Source organism: Melanerpes formicivorus, unplaced genomic scaffold (assembly GCF_026170545.1).
Source record: "Melanerpes formicivorus ecotype bairdi unplaced genomic scaffold, bMelFor1.0.p_v2 SCAF_3, whole genome shotgun sequence".
Classification (NCBI taxonomy): Eukaryota; Metazoa; Chordata; class Aves; order Piciformes; family Picidae; genus Melanerpes; species Melanerpes formicivorus.
Genome location: NW_027142355.1, coordinates 3610601 through 3630670, shown reverse-complemented (window position 1 = coordinate 3630670; position 20070 = coordinate 3610601). Strand labels below are relative to the sequence as shown.

The window sequence follows — 20070 nt, the reverse complement described above, 5'->3', positions numbered from 1 at the left end:
AGAGGACACAGTCTCAAGCTCCACCAGGGGAGGTTTAGGCTGGATGTTAGGAAGAAATTCTTCATAGAAAGAGTGATTGGCCATTGGAATGAGCTACCCAGGGAGATGGTAGAGTCGCCATCACTGGAGGTGTTTAGGAATAGACTGGATGGGGTGGTTGGCGCCATGGTTTAGTTGATAAGATTGTGTTGGATGATAGGTTGGACTTGATGATCTCAAAGGTCTTTTCCAACCTAGTTAATTCTATTCTATTCTAGTCTAGTCTAGTCTAGTCTAGTCAAGTCTAGTCTAGTCTACTCTATTCTGTCCTATTCTATTCTACACAGTGGCTGATTCAGTGTAATGACAGAATCTGAGACAGGCATGAATATTGCAGCACTATCTGCAGCATTAACATGGAGGTCACATTTAGCTTCAGGATGAATTTGCCTTTTTTTTTTTTTTAAGGGGTGTAGGGACAGACAGGGGGATGGCAGGGAGGGAGCATATTTGAATTCCAGATGTGCAAACCAAAGGATGCTTAGAAAATACAATGTTAGTCAACTGATTATTTCAGAATCCACCTGCCCCTGAAAAACTGTTCTGGGCTTTTCAGCAGGACTTGCCCAGCAGTCACAACTCAGAGAGTTGCTGCACAGTCTAAGCTGTCAAACCACAGTTCTCAAACTATGTGGGTTGAGAAAAAAAATACAGTGACAGGTAGTCAAAGCATTAGGTAGTTGATCGGGAGATGGCCAGAAGGAACAGGGAGGTGATCATCCCCCTATATTCAGAACTGGCGAGGCCACAACTCAAGTATTGGGTTCAGTTCTGGGCCCCTCACTATAGGAAGGACATTAAGATGCTGGAGTATGTCCAGAGAAGGGCAGCAAGGCTCAGGAAGGGCCTGGAGCACATGGCCTACAGGGAGTGTCTGAGGCAGCTGAGGTCGTTCAGTCTGGAGGAGGCTGAGGGGAGACCTCATCACTCTCAACAACTGCCTGAAGGGAGGCTGGAGAAAAGAGGCAGCCTCTTTTCCTTGGTGTCAAGCAACAGGACTAGAGAAAATGGTTACAAGCTGCACCAGGGGAGGTTCAGGCTGGATATTAAGAAATATTTCTTCAGAGGGAGGGTTATCAAAGATTGGAATGGTCTGCTCAGGGAGGAGTCACCATCCCTGGGGGTATTCAAGCAGTGTGGGGACCGGGTGCTTAGGGATGTGATTTAGTGTTGACCCTCAATGCTGGCTTGAAGACTGGACTGGATGATCTTCGAGGTCTCTTCCAATCAGATATATTCTGTGATTCTGTAGTTCTCAGACCTGCCTATTTTTATTTTTTTCAGCCCTATGTCTGACCCTGCTTTTGAAAGTGACTTTGAGCAAATAATTTCTCCTCAGTTTTCCATCTATAGTCACGGTACTACTACTTCTACTACTACACTCCTTAGTGATGGTCATTGAAGCCCTGTTTCTCAGTTTGGTGTGTCAGCTGTTGTTTGCCCATGCAATTCACCAGTCATAAAAGCGGTGAAAGTGCAAAATCCTGACCATTGCTATTGCAAGCCCTTCTGTGAAATGAAAAAGTAACTTGTGGTACTGCATCCACTGGGATCTGGGCAGGACAGATGGGATACAATCATAGAATCATAAAATCATGGAAGGGACCGCTGGAGACCATCTACTCCAATCCCCTTGCTAATGCAGGTACACCTAGATCAGGTTGCACAGAAATAGGATAGGATAGGATAGGATAGGATAGGATAGGATAGGATAGGATAGGATAGGATAGGATAGGATAGGATAGGATAGGATAGGATAGGATAGGATAGGGTTGGATTGAAATGAACTGAATTGAATTGAACTGAACTGAATTGAACTGAACTGAATTGAATTGCATTGAATTGAATTGAATTGAATTGAACTGAACTGAATTGAATTGAATTGAACTGAACTGAACTGAATTGAATTGAACTGAACTGAATTGAATTGAATTGAATTGAATTGAATTGAATTGACCAGGTTGGAAGAGAACTTTGAGATCATCAAGTCCAACCTATCATCCAACACTATCTAATAATCAACTAAACCATGGCACCAAGCACCCCATCCAGTCTCTTCCTAAACACCCCCAGTGATGGTGACTCCATGCATTCAAGTGGGTTTTGGAAATCTCCACAGAAGAGACTACATTCTAATTAGGAGGGGATTCACAATTATTCCACCCTGATACTTCCCGAACTACAATCCTATGTGAAATCTACTACTGTAAATCAGAATGTTCAGACAAACATTTGACATGAAATTTGCCACAGTGGGATAATTCTTTTGCATCTTTTTAATAGATTTTAGCCAGCAGAGTGACTCAGTATGGATTCCACACTTTACATGACCTAGCTGTGATGGTTTTGATCTATGAGAAACTGCCAAGTCCAGTTTGCTACCTTGTGAAATCTCATCCTTCAATGGAATCAAGCATCTCAGCTTCATCAGAAACCTCAAACAAACTGGATGTCATTTTGACACCATTTCCTCTGAACGACCAGTGCTAACTGCTGCTGTTTTCTTCACACGTTTCACATGCATGTGATTCACTGAGAAGTGCTGCCCACCTCAGAGACATTTTGATAGCAGCGACGATACACTCCTTTTACTAAACAGCAGGATCTCCAACAGGCAGGGACAGGCTGGCATTCTTCAGTTGCCAGTGCATGCACAGGCTGGTGTGTCGACAGACTGTCCTGCGGTACTCCTGCAGTGACTCCTCTGAGTATTTCAGCACTTCAATCAACGACACAGCTTTGCTCTGCAAATGTGCAGCCAGTGCCGAGGCATTTCTGTTTTCGAAACATCACCTGTCACTTTTGTTTGCAGAAGAGATTACAATTATCCTTTCTTCAAAAAGTAAAACTTGTGACACCTTTCATAGGTTTGCTACTTCTCACAAACTGCTGCTCCATGCATGAAAGAGCAGTGTGAGAGAACAAGGACAGAGATAAGACCTTTCCCCCACTCAGGCTGTGAATTTCCTCCCAACTTTTTTTTTCTTTTCTTCCCCCCTCCCCCTAATCTTGCTTGCTGAGATAAGCACACATGTAGCTACTTTCAGACAGAAAGGATGTATTACTGCAAAGCTATACAAGAGTATTACAAGGCTATCTTTTAAATGACAACGACCTTGATCCTCCAGTCTCAGCACTGGGAAAAAAGCCACATTATTAAACCAGATGAATGAAATTCACCCCAGTGCCATATGCTCATAAAAGTAGCTGAACCACATTCGTTCTACATATGCTCCTCTTTGTAAGCGGGGCCTTGCTGTCTTACAGATGATTCCCCCTCTTGCTTTCACCCAAGAAGAGCTTTTCCAGAGTGTGGAAGAAGTAAAGGTAGTTTTGTGGAATATACTGCAATACATTTCAGCTAACTTCTCTAGCCCTGATACTACTGCAAAATAGTGATGCCACACAGAACTGCTTTTACAGCTGTTGACCATCCAGAACTAGTTTTATGGTTGTAACCAAGAAAAGTTACAGGGGAGCTTAACTTCAACAGCAGTTTCAACTGTAACAGATAAAGAGAGGAGCTCCAATCTCCCCAGTGCACTCAGCTGTGCTTCCTTTTCCCATCCAAGTCCCCAGTGTTAGTGCAGCAGGAGACTGAGCAGCAGCCTCTAAGTCTGCATGCACCAAGATTGGTCCTTCTGCTGCCAGAGAAGCTTCAGATCCCTGCTACCTTTTATATTCAGCCATGGTAGTTCTCTCATAAACCATGTGTGTGTTGCCACTTCTCTTCATTCTCTTTTGTCATTCTTTGAGAAAAAGAAACTCTTCACCTCTCCCAAAACCAGAAAAAAAAAACCACTTTTATTAACATTTAAAAACAAGTAGGTTTTGTGTTTTTGTTGTTGTTGCTGTTTGTTTGGAACTAAATGATCTCTCAGAAACAGCCCAATGTCAAATAGTGGCTAGCCAAGCAGTGAGAGACACTATAACTGCCCTACGTCTCCATACAATGCTGATGTAAGTGCTCTTCCCCTTCAAACCTACAGAGGCAGCCTGCTGAGATTTTTCTCCTGGGCAAACACCGAAGCTGACCTTAGCTCCAGGACCATTTTCTCCCCATTTCCTACTGTGCCAGACGTTAAGGCATACTGAGAAGTACACTGGTGATTTTCCTTACTCTACTGGTCAGGCATGAAAGATCCTTTAGATTCAGTAAAAGCTAAGGTAGTTTTAGGACACAGATCAGGCTGCCTTGGTCTCACCACAAACTTCCAGCGGTTCTTACCTGATGGAGCCCCGTATAACAACACGTATGTTAAGGCTAGTATGTATGTACTGGCCTTAACACCAGGCTCAGTGGAGGTACTGCTAGAAGCAATCTCATACAGGGCACTTACCTCTGCCAGTAGCTCGATGCAGGGCAGATCCAGAGAGAGGTGGTCTGTTCTGTACAACAGCTTCATATCAACAGTCACCAGCAGCAAATCCCATCCATGCTGCTGGTAGGTGCTGTGGCATGGCCTGTGGAGCCTGAGGGTTTACTTTCATTGCTGGAGGCGGGCACAACCAGTGGCTCACTATTCTCTCTACAGGGTCTTTCATCAGGATGTGCCCACCCCAACTAAGTTTTCACAGGGAGGATGTTGAAACCTCCCATGAGAGTGACTGGCATAATGAGCACACTTCCCTTACACAGCATATTTTGTGGCCTCAAGATAATTGTCTGGCTAGGTCAATGGAGAAAGGCTGGCCAAATGTGGAGGGAAGGTTCACAAAGAGACAGCAGATAAAGGACTTCTTGGTTGCTCAACTGCTGCTTCTGAGACACTCCATATAAAGCAGTGAAGCAACACAATACAGAAGAAATTGTTTGCTTCTTCCTGACCTACACATCCAATAGTGACAGGGAATCTGGCCACCATCTTTCACAGGAAGTAATTGACCACTAGGAAATTAATTCTTCAAAGTAACTCTGAAAGCTCCAACCAAACTGTCTAAGAGTTCTTTCTAAAAACTGCTGGTGTGGAACCAGTTAAGGGATCAGAAACCCTTGAAAGTCCCCTTGATGTCAGTGGGAGTTCTGAATTTAGTACTAAGGCCGGGATTTCATTGTTTGTAAAATGGATTTAAAAGAATAAGAAAGTGCACAGACTACTCATTAAGTGATCATTGAGAAAATCATAGTAAGCATTTCTCACTTGTGTGTATTAACTGCAATAATTCTAACCACCCTCATGGTATAGAAAAAAACATTTATGTAGTTCTCTGACTAATTTCCCCCTGCACATGCAAATAAAAAGCAAATAAAGGCTACTACAATAGTAACAAATACCTAACCAACAAATGGCAAAGGCTGTAATATTATCACCTTAGTTTGGGAAACCTTTTACCTAACTTGCATAATTTAAATATTTACAAAATATAAAGGTTCTTGTCTTATCAAAAATAGGTCTTTGCACATTTAAACAATAGAAAACATTTTTTTAAGCCAGGCATCAAATCATTGCATAAAAATAAACAACCTTTCACAGATGTAAAATAAAATTAAACCAATGTATGGAGGGGGGAGAAAATATCATCAATAACAGTTTAAAGATTTTAGTGGTGTGAGCCAATCCATAAATTACATTGTGCATTGAACTTCCTTTAGGATGCAACCTAATGAAAAGTTATAGCTGCTGCTTCTACAAGGGAAAGCAATGTTTAAAAAAAAATATCTTTTGCTTTATGGCAGATTTCTTTGGGCTTAATCTTGCATGGCTAACTATGAAAATGACTGTGAATGACCAGCCAGATGGTTGAATGTGGCAGGTCACTACATACAGTCCAAGAGCAGGGTGACAACCAGCTGACTCAGAAATTGTGTGTTCAAACGGTGAGGAAATGCCTGCAAAGGATTTTATTTCCTTTCAATGCCAAACAGTATTTCTACCCCTCCTCAGATCTGTCCTTTGTGCATTTGAAAGACAATCTATAAAATGCTGAGGCTATTCACATTCATCAAGCTGTGCTCCAGCCGCTCTGCTGTGGACACAGCTTGCTCCACGCTGATGGACCAAGCCAGGCAGTGCCCAGCTCTCAGCAGTCACACATGTTTCTCAGCACCAGATGCTTTTCTGCGTATAATGCAGAAGATGGCTTTCCAAACAATTGCAAAGCAAATGCCTCATGGTCAACAGCAGAACATTTCCCATAACATTTCTTTTTTTCCTAAAGCCTGCAGAAATTAACCATCTAGGGGATTCATCTAGTTCCAGTTTTAAAAATATGAACATAAGGATTATATCTAATGTGTCTTAGACACCCCCTTAACTCGTCAGTCTCTGGCTAATGAGATCTTGGGCTTTATCCACTGTAGTTACTAATCACATAGATCTTCAAAATGTTGTGGCTATTAAAGACTTGGAAAGTTTAGTGTCTGTCCCTGCTCGTTGAGTTACACATTCAAATGTGTCAGCATGAGTTCTTTTCTGTCGCTGTAGCCATTCCTGCATAGCAGGCTGCTGTTCAGTCAGTTGCTTTTCCATACACTACTTGTTTGGCCTACCCACTGTTTGGCAATACCCTGAAGGCCAAGCCCCCTGCGGTCCCACGCGGTAAGAGCAATCACTGCCTCTGCAGAAGTGTGTGGTACCAAACAGTGCAGGATGGTTTGGCCACGGTTTCTGTGCTTATCTTACTTGCAGGTGTGTACGTCGGTCATGGTCTCGCACCTCCGGCAGCGCACGTAGCAGCACCAGACGAACTTGCACTCACACCTCTCCACGTGCCTGACAACGTGGGTGTTGTACCCACGCCCACAGCACAGGAGGTTGCAGCCATCGGGTCCCTCTGAGGTGCGGTTGCATTCCCTTCCCTGGGTGCCAGGGATGCCCAGTTTTTGGTCTTCGACACAGTAGTTGGGCGATTTGTTCACATACAGCAAGTCTTCTTTCCCAATTGGGATTTTTCTCTGGCTTTTCTCTTTCCTGCGGAGCTTTTTTTTCAGTTTGTCTGATATTTGTATGCTGTTTTCATACTTCTCCTTCAAAAAACGGCCAATCTTCTCAAAGGAGGACATTGTCTTCCAACAAGTTTTCACAGCACAGGACCCAGAAACACCGTGACAGCGGCAATCCACCGACATCAGCTTTGCTACAGCCTGAAAGCAAGGGGAGAATGACGTTTGGATGTGGTCTTTCATTCATTAGGAATACTGCCTGGCATCAGTAACACAGAGATCTTGAAGTATTTGATACTGCAGCTGACATTGCCATTTCAGTGATGGAGAAGTCAGAGCAGAGGAGGATATATGTGTGGGGCCTACACAAAAGGTGAGAAGGGACTCTGTCAGGAAGTGTAGTGATAGGATGAAGGCTAACAGTTTCAAACTGAAAGAGGAGAGCTTTAGATTAAACACCTGGAGAAGAGGAGGCTCAGGGGGGACCGCATTGCCCTCTACAACTACCTGAAAGGTGGTTGTAGCCAGGAAGGGGTTGGCCTCTTCTCCCAGGCAACCAGCACCAGAACAAGGGGACACAGTCTCAAGCTGCGCCAGGGAGGTTTAGACTCGAGGTGAGGAGGAAGTTCTTCACCGAGCGAGTCATTCGTCATTGGAATGGGCTGCCCAGGGAGGTGGTTGAGTCATCGACCAAGAGGAGACTCTTGGTGCCATGGTCTAGTCGCGGGGTCTGTGTTGATAGGTTGGACTCGATGATCCTCGAGGTCCTTTCCAACCTAAGTGATACTGTGATACTGTGATACTGTAACATAAGGAAAACATTCTTCACAGTGAGAGGTGGGGAGACACCAGAACAGCTTGCCCAGAGAAGTAGTGGATGCCCCCACTCTGGTATGCTTAAGGACAGCTTGGATGAGGCGTTGAGCAACCTGATCTAGTAGATGTCCCTGGCCATGGCAGGGGAGTTAGAACTAGATGATCATTAAGGTCTCTTGCAGTCCTAACCATTCTATGATTAACAATCAACTTTCCACCTCTGGACCCCCACTATAGGAAGCCTGATCTGCTCTGCACTTGCACTTTGCAATGGCAATAACATCGAATGACAATAATGAGAGCTTTCAGTTCTGACTGGCTTCTGCTCTGGAGAACTCTAAGCACCTGAAATAACTTGTCCTGTGTTGCTCTTGAGGAATGGCAGGAGGAGAAGCAGGGATAGGGCAGGTACACATTGGAAGACATTTACTTGGCAGGTCTCTGCCATTTTTTAAGTGTGCCTTGCAGCTACCATCAAGATCACTAAACATTCACAACACAGTCTGTAAACTAAGGCCACAGGAATGGGCTGATGTCACACAATAGTGTCTGTGCACACAGTGCGGGTCCATGTCCAAAGCAGTGCAGTATATAGCCTGGAGGTGCCTCAGGGCAGACCTGTGTTGGAAGAGCAGGAGGATGTGCACATCTCTAAGCTCCATGGAAAGTATATCAAAGGAGTCCTTATAGCTCAGCAGAGGTATTTTCAACTCAGGTATCCTGGAGTAAGTTCCAGGTCCTTCTCACAGGATCAAATCCTGTTCTTGTAATTTAGGCATTACTAGTACTACTGTGAATTTTTAGTGTTTCCAGTTGCATAATGGCTCTAGAGTGGCTGCAGAGTGGCCAGGCAGAAAAGGACTTGGGTGTACTGGTTGATAGTAGGCTGAACATGAGCCAGCAGTGTGGCCAGGTGGCCAAGAAGGCCAATGGAATCCTGGCCTGGATCAGGAATAGTAAGGACAGCAGGAGCAGGGAGGTCATTCTGCCCTTGTACTCAGCACTGGTTAGGCCATACCTTGAGTCCTGTGTCCAGTTCTGGGCCCCTCAGTTTAGCAAAGATGATGAGTTGCTGGAACATGTCCAGAGAGGGGCAACAAGGTTGGTGAGGGGTTTGGAGCACAAGCCCTATGAGGAGAGGCTGAGAGAGCTGGAGTTGTTTAGCCTGGAGAAGAGGAGGCTCAGGGCAGACCTTATTGCTGTCTACAACTACCTGAAGGGAGGTTGTAGCCAGGTGGGGGTTGGTCTCTTCTCCCAGGCAACCAGCACCAGAACAAGAGGACACAGTCTCAAGTTGCACCAGGGGAGGTTTAGGCTGGATGTTAGGAAGAAATTCTTCATAGAAAGAGTGATTGGCCATTGGAATGGGCTGCCCGGGGAGGTGGTGGAGTTATCATCACTGGAGGTGTTTAGGAGGAGTCTGGATGGGGTGCTTTGTGGCATGGTTTAGTTGATTAGAAGGTGTTGGATGATAGGTTCGACTTGATGATCTCAAAACTCTTTTCCAACCTGGTCTATTCTATTCTATTCTATTCTATTCTATTCTATTCTATTCTATTCTATTCTATTCTATTCTATTCTATTCTATTCTATTCCATTCCATTCCATTCCATTCCATTCCATTCCATTCCATTCCATTCCATTCTACTTCAGACAATTTGATAGCTGCATTCATGCTACTTTTATAACTTTAAATGTTTTAGTAAAATTTCCATGTTTGAATGTTGTTATTAACCTTAAAATACCCTTTGATAGGGAAGGCTACACCTATGCAAAACCAAGCGTAACTGTCTGACCAGTAAAGGGAATCTTCTGCTTGCATTAAGCTTTTGCAACACATGAGAATTTTGGCTCAGCTGATAGGAGACCAAGCCTCAAAGACTCAGAACCTGTAAAAAAGCAGTAACATTTTTATCTACATCTACAACTCAAATAGTCAGCAACAATCAATACAGTCATTCTTTCTGGAATATCTAATAGTCACGGCATAAAATTATGCAATTAGATTTGTGACACATCTTACTTTAGAGTGTAGAAAAGTGCACAGCAAAATTGTCATATGCCCAAGGTATCATCATTTGTTTTGGTTTATCTTTCCTTTAATGCACTCTCTGGAGCCATCCTGCAGACTCATACAGGCTGTTTGTTAAGGGTGTGGAAAACTGAATGTCACTTTATTCCATTTTACTAACCTTTCCCTTATATTTAGTTCCCACAGTCAAGACAATGGGGAAATGTAGCAGAAATTGTGAATTGTAAATTAAGTAATGGTAAGTTTCTTTTGAATATTCTGATGGAGCAAGGTCAGTATAGATTCAAATCATTCCTCTGTGGAGTCACTGCTATTTCCCACTGTACTGTTTTAAGCTGACTGGCCCCGCTAGAGGGGATGAGGGACAGGGATGCCCCCTGCCCCATGGCACAGAGCACCAGAGCAAGCTGGATCATATATTCTACACCGTGCTCACATCACATTAGGGAGGTGGTGGAGTCACCATCACTGGAGGTGTTTAGGAAGAGACTGGATGGAGTGCTTGGTGCCATGGTTTAGTTGATTAGATAGTGTTGGGTGATAGGTAGGACTCAATGATTTCAAAGGTCTTTTCCAACCTGGTCTATTCTATTCTATTCTATTCTATTCTATTCTATTCTATTCTATTCTATTCTATTCTATTCTATTCTATTCTATTCTACAGAAACTAAAAGGTTATGCTAAACGCTACTTCAGCTAACACTGCTGCTAGAAATCCCAAGCACCAACAATAAACACACTCTTTCACTCTGGACAGTAGTCAAATACTTGCTTTATCCTACAGTTTACCATAAAGCTACAAAACATTTATGCAGGGAAGCTGACTAAATACTTTGCATATTTTCTTCCAAGATAACAAACAACAAATATGCCCTTGATACAATACCAGTGAAATAAGGCCTTCTGGCCTTACAGGCTTGCAGCTCATGCTTTTTGTTTAAAAAACACCAGTGTCTTGGAAAAGGAAAGAGTGTATGTATGGTGTGCCACACATAAGCCCAGGACAGCATACTCTGAGAGCTTGTTGGAGAGCTCAGTATTGTGAAAAGCCTGAAAGCCCAAAAGGTCCTAAAGTCTAATGGATCCTATGGGGCCAGATTCTACCATATTTCTCAGCACTACAACTGCTGTTGTAGCTGGGGGTCGTAGCTGGGGTTGCTTAGCCTGGAGAAGAGGAAGCTCAGGGGAGACCTTATTGCTCTCTACATCTACCTGAAAGGAGGTTGTAGCCAGGTGGGGGTTGGTCTCTTCTCCCAGGCAACCAGCAACAGAACAAAAGGACACAGTCTCAAGCCGTGCCGGGGAGGTTTAGGCTGGAGGTGAGGAAGTTGTTCTTCACAGAAAGAGAGATTTGCCGTTGGAATGTGCTGCCCAGGGAGGTGGTGGAGTCACCATTACCGGAGGTGTTTAGGAAGAGACTGAATGCGGTACTTGGTGCCATGGTTTAGTTGATCAGATGGGTGATAGGTTGGACTTGATGATCTCAAAGGTCTTTTCAAACCTGGTTAATTCTATTCTATTCTGTTCTATTCTAAGAGGACACAGTCTCAAGCTTTGCCAGAGGAAGTTTAGGCTTGAGGTGAGGAGAAAGAGGAGAAAGTTCTTCCCAGAAAGAGTAATTGGCCATTTGAGTGTGCTGCCCAGGGAAGTGATGGAGTCACCATCCCTGCAGGTGTTTAAAAAAGGACTGGATGTGGCACTTGAAGCCATGGTTTAGTTAGTCATGAGGTATCACAGTATCACAGTATCACCAAGGTTGGAAGAGACCTCAAAGATCATCGAGTCCAACCTGTCACCACAGACCTCATGACTAGACCATGGCACCAAGTACCATGTCCAATCCCCTCTTGAACACCTCCAGGGACAGTGAATCCACCACCTCCCCGGGCAGCACATTCCAATGACAAATGACTCTCTCAGGGAAGAACTTTCTCCTCACCTCCAGCCTAAACTTCCCCTGGTGCAGCCTGAGACTGTGTCCTCTTGTTCTGGTGCTGGTTGCTAGAGAGAAGAGACCAACCCCTTCCTGGCTACAACCTCCCTTCAGGTAGTTGTAGAGAGCAATGAGGTCTCCCCTGAGCCTCCTCTTCTCCAGGCTAAACAATCCCAGCTCCCTCAGCCTCTCCTCATAGGGCTTGCTTGTGCTCAAGGCCTCTCACCAGCCTTGTTGCCTTTCTCTGGACATGTTCAAGTGTCTTGATGTCCTTCTTAAACTGGGGGTCCCAGAACTGGACACAGTACTGAAGGTGTGGAGTACAGGGGCACAATGACTTCCCTGCTCCTGCTGGCCACACTATTCCTTATGCAGGCCAGGATGCCATTGGTGTTAGGTATTAGGTAATAAAATGGACTTGATGATCTCTGAGGTCTTTTCCAACCTGGGTGATTCTATGATTCAACTGTTTCTACAATTTCTACAACTGGCTTCATTAATTTTTGTCAGCAGGACTAGTAATAGAAGATACTGCAGCTGCATGACATTAACAGTTGCATGAGGTAGAATCAAACATACTTTAGTGCATATAATTGAATCTAAGGTAGTTTGGTTCCTGTGAAAAATACTGTTCACGGAAAATGAAGACTTGCTTAAGCACATCCTCCAACCCCTTGTAGGTTTAGATCAGTGTTTGAAAATCCATCATCTTTGACTGAATGCATTCTTCCCCTTTGCCAGTCAGTCTTCCCTCCATGACAGAGTTGGCTCATCTGTGTAACCACTACAGATAAGATCAGGAAACTGATCCAACTTTAAAGAAAGCAACACCAAAAGAAAAATGTTTCTCTTCTAGACTCTGTGTGTGTGTTTTTTTAAAAGCTGAATGGTTCCTTGGTACAGTTCACAGTATAAGACCCCAGACAGTTGTGCTGACACACCTGAAGCAATGAGTGATGAGCACAAAGATGGTACGGGAAGACCATAAACAAACACTGTCACCAAAGACAAAAGGACAGCAAACTCCTGCTGCTGGTAACATAAAGTTAAAAGCAGACAAGACAACAGAGTATCAAAGAGAAGCTCTGTGTTACTGCCATCTAAACACAGAAGTCACATATTTATTGCTCTTTGAAGTTCCTCTGGATCTTTGCAGTCTTTTCCCCTACACTTCCACTGTCACCCTAATACAAGAAAATGCCACTCTTTAGTGACAAGCAGAGGTATTAAAATAAGAATTGGTACCTGTACTCTATATTAAAAATAATGAAATTAAGAGAGGTAATTTTTATGATGATTATCTCCTCCCTTAATTATGTCTCTCAAGAAATGTGATGACCCTTTGTTATTTCCCTAAGGAAGTAATCACACAATGTTCTGTTCCTATTATTAACATCCACTACTACCCAACACCGACCACCTTTTCTTGTAAACTGTAAAAAGTAGTGTAAACTAGAGTAGTTTGCAATGATCCCACCACACCACTTATGATGGTTTATTATAGCTATTCCCTACCTATGCCAGATAAGAAAGCCTTTTTTTGGTAAAACCCATGGATGCTGCTTCTGGCTTACAGGAATTACTGAGTTACAATGGAGTCCATCAAGATCTGTAGTCAAAACAAAAGGGCCTCCATTTCTTTTTCTTAGTTACAGCTGTGTCACTGAGCAAAGCAGATTTAATGTATTACGGGGCCAGACAGAGCCATTAAACATTAAAATCTCCCAGGTAAAGTGTAGAAGGCAATTTTAAAGTAGAACCAAAACCCAGGTCTGCCATTCCAGATGTAAGCCCCAAGCACTGTATTACAGACTCACATCTCCCTGTATTGGTTGCTCCTACCACAGAAGAAGTGTCCAGAGAAGGGCAACAAAGCTGGTGAAGGGTTTGGAGCACAAGTCCCATTATGAGGAGAGGCTGAGGGAGCTGTGTGCTTAGCCTGGAGAAGAGGAGGCTCAGGGGAGACCTATTGCTGTCTACAACTATCTGAAGGGAGGTTGTAGCCAAGTGGGGGTTGGTCTCTTCTCCCAAGCAACCAGTATCACACAGTATCACAGTATCACAGTATCACTTAGGTTGGAAAGGACCTCGGGGATCATCGAGTCCAACCTATCAACACAGACCCCATGACTAGACCATGGCACCAAGTGCCACGTCCAATCTCCCCTTGAGAATTAAAAATGCAGATAGGATAATAACCAGCACCAGAACGAGAGAACACAGCCTCAAGCTGTGCCAGGGGAGGTTTAAGCTGGATGTTAGGAAGAAGTTCTTCATAGAAAGAGTGATTTGCCATTGGGATGTGCTGCCCAGGGAGGTGGTGGAGTCACCATCCCTGGAGGTGTTTAGGAAGAGACTGGATGGGGTGCTTGGTGCCATGGTTTAGTTGTTTAGATAGTGTTGGATGATAGGTTGGACTCGATGATCTCAAAGGTCTCTTCCAATCTGGTCTATTCTCCTATCCTATCCTATCCTATCCTATCCTATCCTATCCTATCCTATCCTATTCTATTCTATTCTATTCTATTCTATTCTATTCTATTCTATTCTATTCTATTCTATTCTATTCTATTCTATTCTATTCTATTCTACCTCCATTCTCCCCCCCTTTCTCCAGAATGGGATAGAAAGAGAAAGAAAAGAGAGGGAAAAAAAAGTTAGAAGCAGTTTGTGTTAATTGGAAAGGAGTTAATACAGGCCTTTATCTGGTTTTCAAGGCCGAGGCTTTGGCAGAAAGCCCAGCACAAAACAGAGCTGCTGCACGAAGAAGAGGCGGAAGCAAGACTGAAGATAAAATGCTGGAAAAACCCAGTATACCCTCCTGCTGTCCCAGTTCAGAAGGTGCTTCCTCCCACTCTTCCAATGAAATTAGTTTAGATTATTCCTTCCGTTTACCAACTTCCGTCCACCATATTCCCTTTCTTAAGGGGGCAACATCAACTGGCCACATTATTCTTTGCAGAACTGGACAGAAGGACCCAGTGCCACACCCCCCCCCCCACATATTTCCTCTTCAGCTGTGGATTTGAATTCCTTTGGGCTGAAGAAGAGCTATACAAAGCCACTTCTCACTTCCCTGAGGAGTACCCTAAGAGGTGGACTCCTTTAAAAGGAGAGGCATCATTTTCATCCTATCTGTTACAGGAATGATTTTTGACTTCTGCTCTTGGCTGTGGACCCCAGCCTGTGGATGGGTAACAACGCCTCATGACCAGTCTGCCTGCTCATTCAGTATCAGAGAAAATTAAAAATGCAGATAGAATAATAACAGAACAATCCTCTTAATGTACAGAAAAACCTCCTAATGTACTATGTCGGTGCCAAGGATATTAGAAGGATACATCATATCAAATATCTACTTAAGATACATCTGATCAGCACTCCAGAGCTAATTCTTGTGGATTCTATTTTGACCTGTGGAGTTCAGTTAGTTAAAACCAGCTCTCATTCTGAGTTTGTACAAGTTTGCTTTGGCAGTGTTAGCGCTGTTCTTGAGTTGGCCTCACCTGTACCTGCAGTTAAGAACAGGCCTTGTCTGGTTGATGACATTTTGTCAAAGAAGGCAAACAAGCAATTGCAGCCATTTCTGAATGATGACACATACCTGCCTCCCAGCCTCATTGTTGTGCAGGTTCATGGCTGTCAGGCCACTCCTGCTCTTGCCCGTTAGGTTCTTCATGGGCACATCCAGGAACTTTCTGCTGAATGACATTCCGTAGTGGATATCATCTGAGCAGCCACCCCAGTGCCAGCCCTCACTGGCTGAGCCCCCGTGCCGCAGGTTCATGTCACAGGAGCACTCAGTCATGTTTCCAGCACTGCACGATCGAGTCACCGAATGCACGAGGCCCGCTGACGTCACTGCATATATGAATGCAGTCTCCTTTGTGCCTGCAAAGCAAGGCATGAGGATGTTACTTCGCTACTCCCCTGATTACCTTCCTGGTGCAGGAGTAGGTTTTACATCGAGGATATTATTAAAAGGGAACAGTTACAAGTTTAAAGTCATCAGAGCTTGGGCTGTAGAGTTAACTTGTTTAAAGCAATTGACAGTAGGCTGAACATGAGCCTGCAGTGTGCCCAGGTGGCCAAGAGGGCCAGTGGCATCCTCAGGGGAGACCTTCTTGCTGTCCACAACTACCTGATGAGAGGTTGTAGACAGGTGGGTGCTGGTCTCATCTCCCAGGCAACCAGCACCAGAACAAGAGGACGCAGTCTCAAGCTGCACCAGGGGAGGTTTAGGCTGGATGTTAGGAAGAAATTCTTCACAGAGAGAGTGATTCCCTATTGGAATGGGCTGCCCGGGGAGGCGGTGGAGTCACCATCATTGTGGATGTTTAGGAAGAGACTTGATAGGATGCTTGGTGCCATGGTTTAGTTGACTAGATGGTGTTGGATGATGGGTTGGACTCGATGATCTTGAAGGTTTCTTCCAAGCTGGTCTGGTCTGGTCTATTCTATTCCATTCTATTCTATTCTATTCTATTCTATTCTATTCTATTCTATTCTATTCTATTCTATTCTATTCTATTCTATTCTATTCTATTCTATTCTATTCTATTCTATTCTATTCTATTCTATTCTATTCTATTCTATTCTATTCTATTCTATTCTATTCTATTCTATTCTATTCTATTCTATTCTATTCTATTCTATTCTATTCTATTCTATTCTATTCTATTCTATTCTATTCTATTCTATTCTATTCTATTCTATTCTATTCTATTCTATTCTATTCTATTCTATTCTATTCTATTCTATTCTATTCTATTCTATTCTATTCTATTCTATTCTATTCTATTCTATTCTATTCTATTCTATTCTATTCTATTCTATTCTATTCTATTCTATTCTATTCTATTCTATTCTATTCTATTCTATTCTATTCTATTCTATTCTATTCTATTCTATTCTATTCTATTCTATTCTATTCTATTCTATTCTATTCTATTCTATTCTATTCTATTCTATTCTATTCTATTCTATTCTATTCTATTCTATTCTATTCTATTCTATTCTATTCTATTCTATTCTATTCTATTCTATTCTATTCTATTCTATTCTATTCTATTCTATTCTATTCTATTCTATTCTATTCTATTCTATTCTATTCTATTCTATTCTATTCTATTCTATTCTATCCAAAAATGGACTTCAGGATCTCTTCATATGACCATGCTACTAGTGGAGCTGTTTCTGTCTGCTGGTACCAAGCAATCTTTGGTAACTCCTTTCTAAATCTGGATGGGAACTGTATCACAGAAACTTTAAAGCTAGTTAAGTTTTAATAATAAAGCCAAACCCACAACAAACTGCACCCCAAGTCCCTTGCTGTCCACTCTTCTTTTCACTATTCCTATTGACATGAAGAAGAAACAGTTCACATTTTGGAGGAGGAGGAACTTGAAGCTGTCACAATCCTGGGTTACTTTGGTATAGGGCCAGAACCTACACCATGCTAAATTTGGCAAACACTGAGGTTGTTCTAGTTCACAAAGGTTGCAAACAGCCCCAAGAATCTTAAACCAAGCATGAGGATGTGCTTTTCCTCATATAAGCTGGCCATGGGAAAGACAGCAGAGTAAAAAGCCTTTAACTGTTATACTATATGTCAGAAGAATCATGGACAGACTTGCCTGGGCCTCTGAAGCCAGTCCTGTTCTGAGACTTCTGGCATAACATGGTACAGATCTTTAAACTGTATTAAGCAAGGTATGTGCTTCTAAGCAAACTGAAAATCAAGGATTAGTCATTAACATCAGCCAAAACTTTACTTGACTGATTTTCACTGTTTCAAAACCAATTTGTTATTCAGTCTGCCAACTGTCTGCTCATGGGCAGCAAAGTTCCTGTTTGTTTCTCATGTTTGTATTAGTCTGTGGTGCTAGTTCTATCATAAAATGCTCCACAGGACATAGTGAAGCTTGGAGGTTACCACAGCCACTCACTTCTGAGTCTGCAAGAGTAGTCCTTTGCATTGGACAGGACTAACGTGCAATATGGGTGGCGATGCATAGCATGGTAAACTGCTGCCTGTTTTTTTCCTTTTCCTTTTTGGAACATGCATCACATTTTATTGCTCATTCTATTTTATTGCTCTTGTGTTTTTATAGTTAATGTTTAGGAGTTTTTCAGCTTTGCATTGCAGTATAATGTGAAAGTTGCACAAACACAAAATGAAGTACTGTTCTACTACAATACTTAAGTTCACATCCATGGCTACACCGAAATTATTGACCAGGATGGTCAAAAGAAACTTGCAAGATCAAGGCCTTTGATACTGCCACTTGATACAAACAAACTGTCACTGCTTCAGTGTGAATTTCAACATTTCCAGTATTAGTTCACACAAGGAAAGCAGATTTGGTCTCACCATGCTAAGCAGTGTCACCTAATTGAGCACATATGATGCATTTTAAAGCAATTTGTCTTGAATATGGTGATGTGAACGATTTCTACCTGTAATCAAGTGACCTTTCGAAATATTATGTGTCATTACTGCACTCATTTAGTAATTATGACATAAAGGGATAAAACCAACTTCGGTCTACATTTCAACAGAGTTAAGTGGATCTAGTTAAAGGCACTGTCATCCGCGGGCTTAAGAAGCAAAAAAATTACAATAAGCAATAGCAATTTTGGAAAGACAAAAACAGGTTTTGTCTGCCTGGAGCATTTCTTCGACCTGTGCTCCCCTCCCGAGGCGAATGGGCCGCCTGCGGCGACCGCACTCTGTCGGCCGGTCCCTGCGCCCGCTCCACCGCCGCCCCGGCCCCCGCCGCCCGCCCCGCGGGACCCCTTGCCCCGACGGTGGGAAGTCTCTTCCCGCTCCGACGGCGGGCGCACACGAGTGCCGGCGGTCCCCGTCGGGGCGGATACTCACCGCTGTTGAGCTGGTGCCCGAAGGCGGCGGCGGCGGGAACAGAGGCGGTGGGAACGGAGGCGGCGGCTCCGCGGCGGGCGGAGGGCAGCGGGCGGCAGTCCCAGCGCTCGTGTCGGAACTGGCTGCGGCACTCCTGGAGGCCCAGACGCGCTCCCTCCCGGATGGCGGGCACCAGCTCCGGCTTCTGCTTGCACAGGTCCTGCTGCCGGCGGCTCAGCGGGGGGCTGGCGCAGCCCGGTTTCTCCGTCCCGCCGGCGGCGGCGATGCCCATCCACCTGCAGAAGCAGCACCCCCGTCAGCGCCGGGCCCAGGCAGGCACCAGGGGACGAACGCCGCGCAGCCCTCCCTCCCCCGCCCGGCTACTCACATCCAGGTGCTGGCCGCGGCGGCGGGGCAGAGGGCGAGCAGTAGCACTGCCCGCAATAGGCATGCTGCGAGAGGCACCCGGCGCCCCATGCCCGCCACATCGAGCCCCGCTGCTCTGCCGCTGCCCGGCCCCTGGGGCAAGAGGGACCGAGGAGGACGGAGGCCAGTAACGTCCCCCTACTCGATTCCCTTCTTCTCGGGAGGTACGGGGCAGCTGGCAAGGGAAGCCTAGGCTGTCGGAGGGTCCTCTCGGGGCAAATGGGATGGCGATGAGGGCAGCAGGAAGGGAGGCATTGGCATCACTTGATTCCCTTCAAGGTGAGAAAGTTGAGTTTGATGTTTCTCCGGCTCCGTCCTGTGTTCTGCCTCCCGCTGCCGCGCATTGGCCGCCCGAGGGCCGGGGCGGGCCGGGGCGGGGCGCGGTGGGGGCTTCGCACAGCTCCGCTCTACTTTGCACAGCACAGCACCGGACCGGATCGCACCGCGTTTCACGGCACCGCTCCGCCGTGTTCTGGCTGGCAGCAGTGCGGCTGCTCGGCAGCCTCCCTGCGGTCCTGCACCTGTCCTCTGGGATGCGACGAGCTGGGAGCAGCTGCGAGGGGTGCTGGCGGGGTCCGGGGTAGACAGAGTGGGACTACAAGCAGTGGAACCTGCAGGTCTGTAGCGATTACATCCACAGGAAGAAGAGAAGGTTCAAGATACTGATGTTACTAAATCTAATGCTTTAGCAGTGTTAACTAACTGGCTTCAGAGCCAGCACCAGTATTCCAGCATTTGTTGGCTCCTGTTAACTTCAGTGAGCCAGTCTTATCAACTACTACCTTAATAATTTTTAGTTGCTTCATTTAAACATTAAAAGACAGTGAGTCAGCTAGCACCTGGTGAAGAGCTGGTGCTGGCACTCTGGACTCTCAGATCTTCTTTGATAACAGTGTATTATCACTTCCTTCTGTGGAAGTCAAACACCTGCACTAAAACAAGCAAATAAACAAACAAATCAGGATAAAATGCCAGCTCTGTAAAGACTTTGATTTGACACAGTTGTAAATTAGCAAAATAGCTCTTGTTGACTGACAACAGCTCGAAGTGAAGGGTGCCATCTCACATGACAGATGTAC

At 44.6% G+C, this 20070-nt stretch overlaps 1 protein-coding gene across 1 annotated transcript; it reads right to left on the bottom strand.

The window, feature by feature from the left end:
- Nucleotides 1–2296: 2296 nt before the first annotated feature.
- Nucleotides 2297–19322, bottom strand: WNT16 (Wnt family member 16). Its single transcript, XM_068165158.1, has 4 exons — nt 18954–19322; nt 18587–18861; nt 15308–15594; nt 2297–7123 (listed from the first exon to the last, which is right to left on the bottom strand). Exons 1-4 carry the CDS (start codon nt 19040–19042, stop codon nt 6659–6661), a joined length of 1116 nt encoding a protein of 371 aa, XP_068021259.1. The 5' UTR covers nt 19043–19322; the 3' UTR covers nt 2297–6658.
- Nucleotides 19323–20070: the final 748 nt, after the last annotated feature.

Coding starts and splice junctions, on each gene's coding strand:
- WNT16 (XM_068165158.1), bottom strand. CDS start 19,042: ATGGGGCGCCGGGTGCCTCTCGCAGCATGCCTATTGCGGGCAGTGCTA. Junction 15,595..18,586: donor CGGGCACCAGCTCAACAGCG/GTGAGTATCCGC, acceptor CTTGCTTTGCAG/GCACAAAGGAGACTGCATTC. Junction 7,124..15,307: donor ACAATGAGGCTGGGAGGCAG/GTATGTGTCATC, acceptor CCTTGCTTTCAG/GCTGTAGCAAAGCTGATGTC.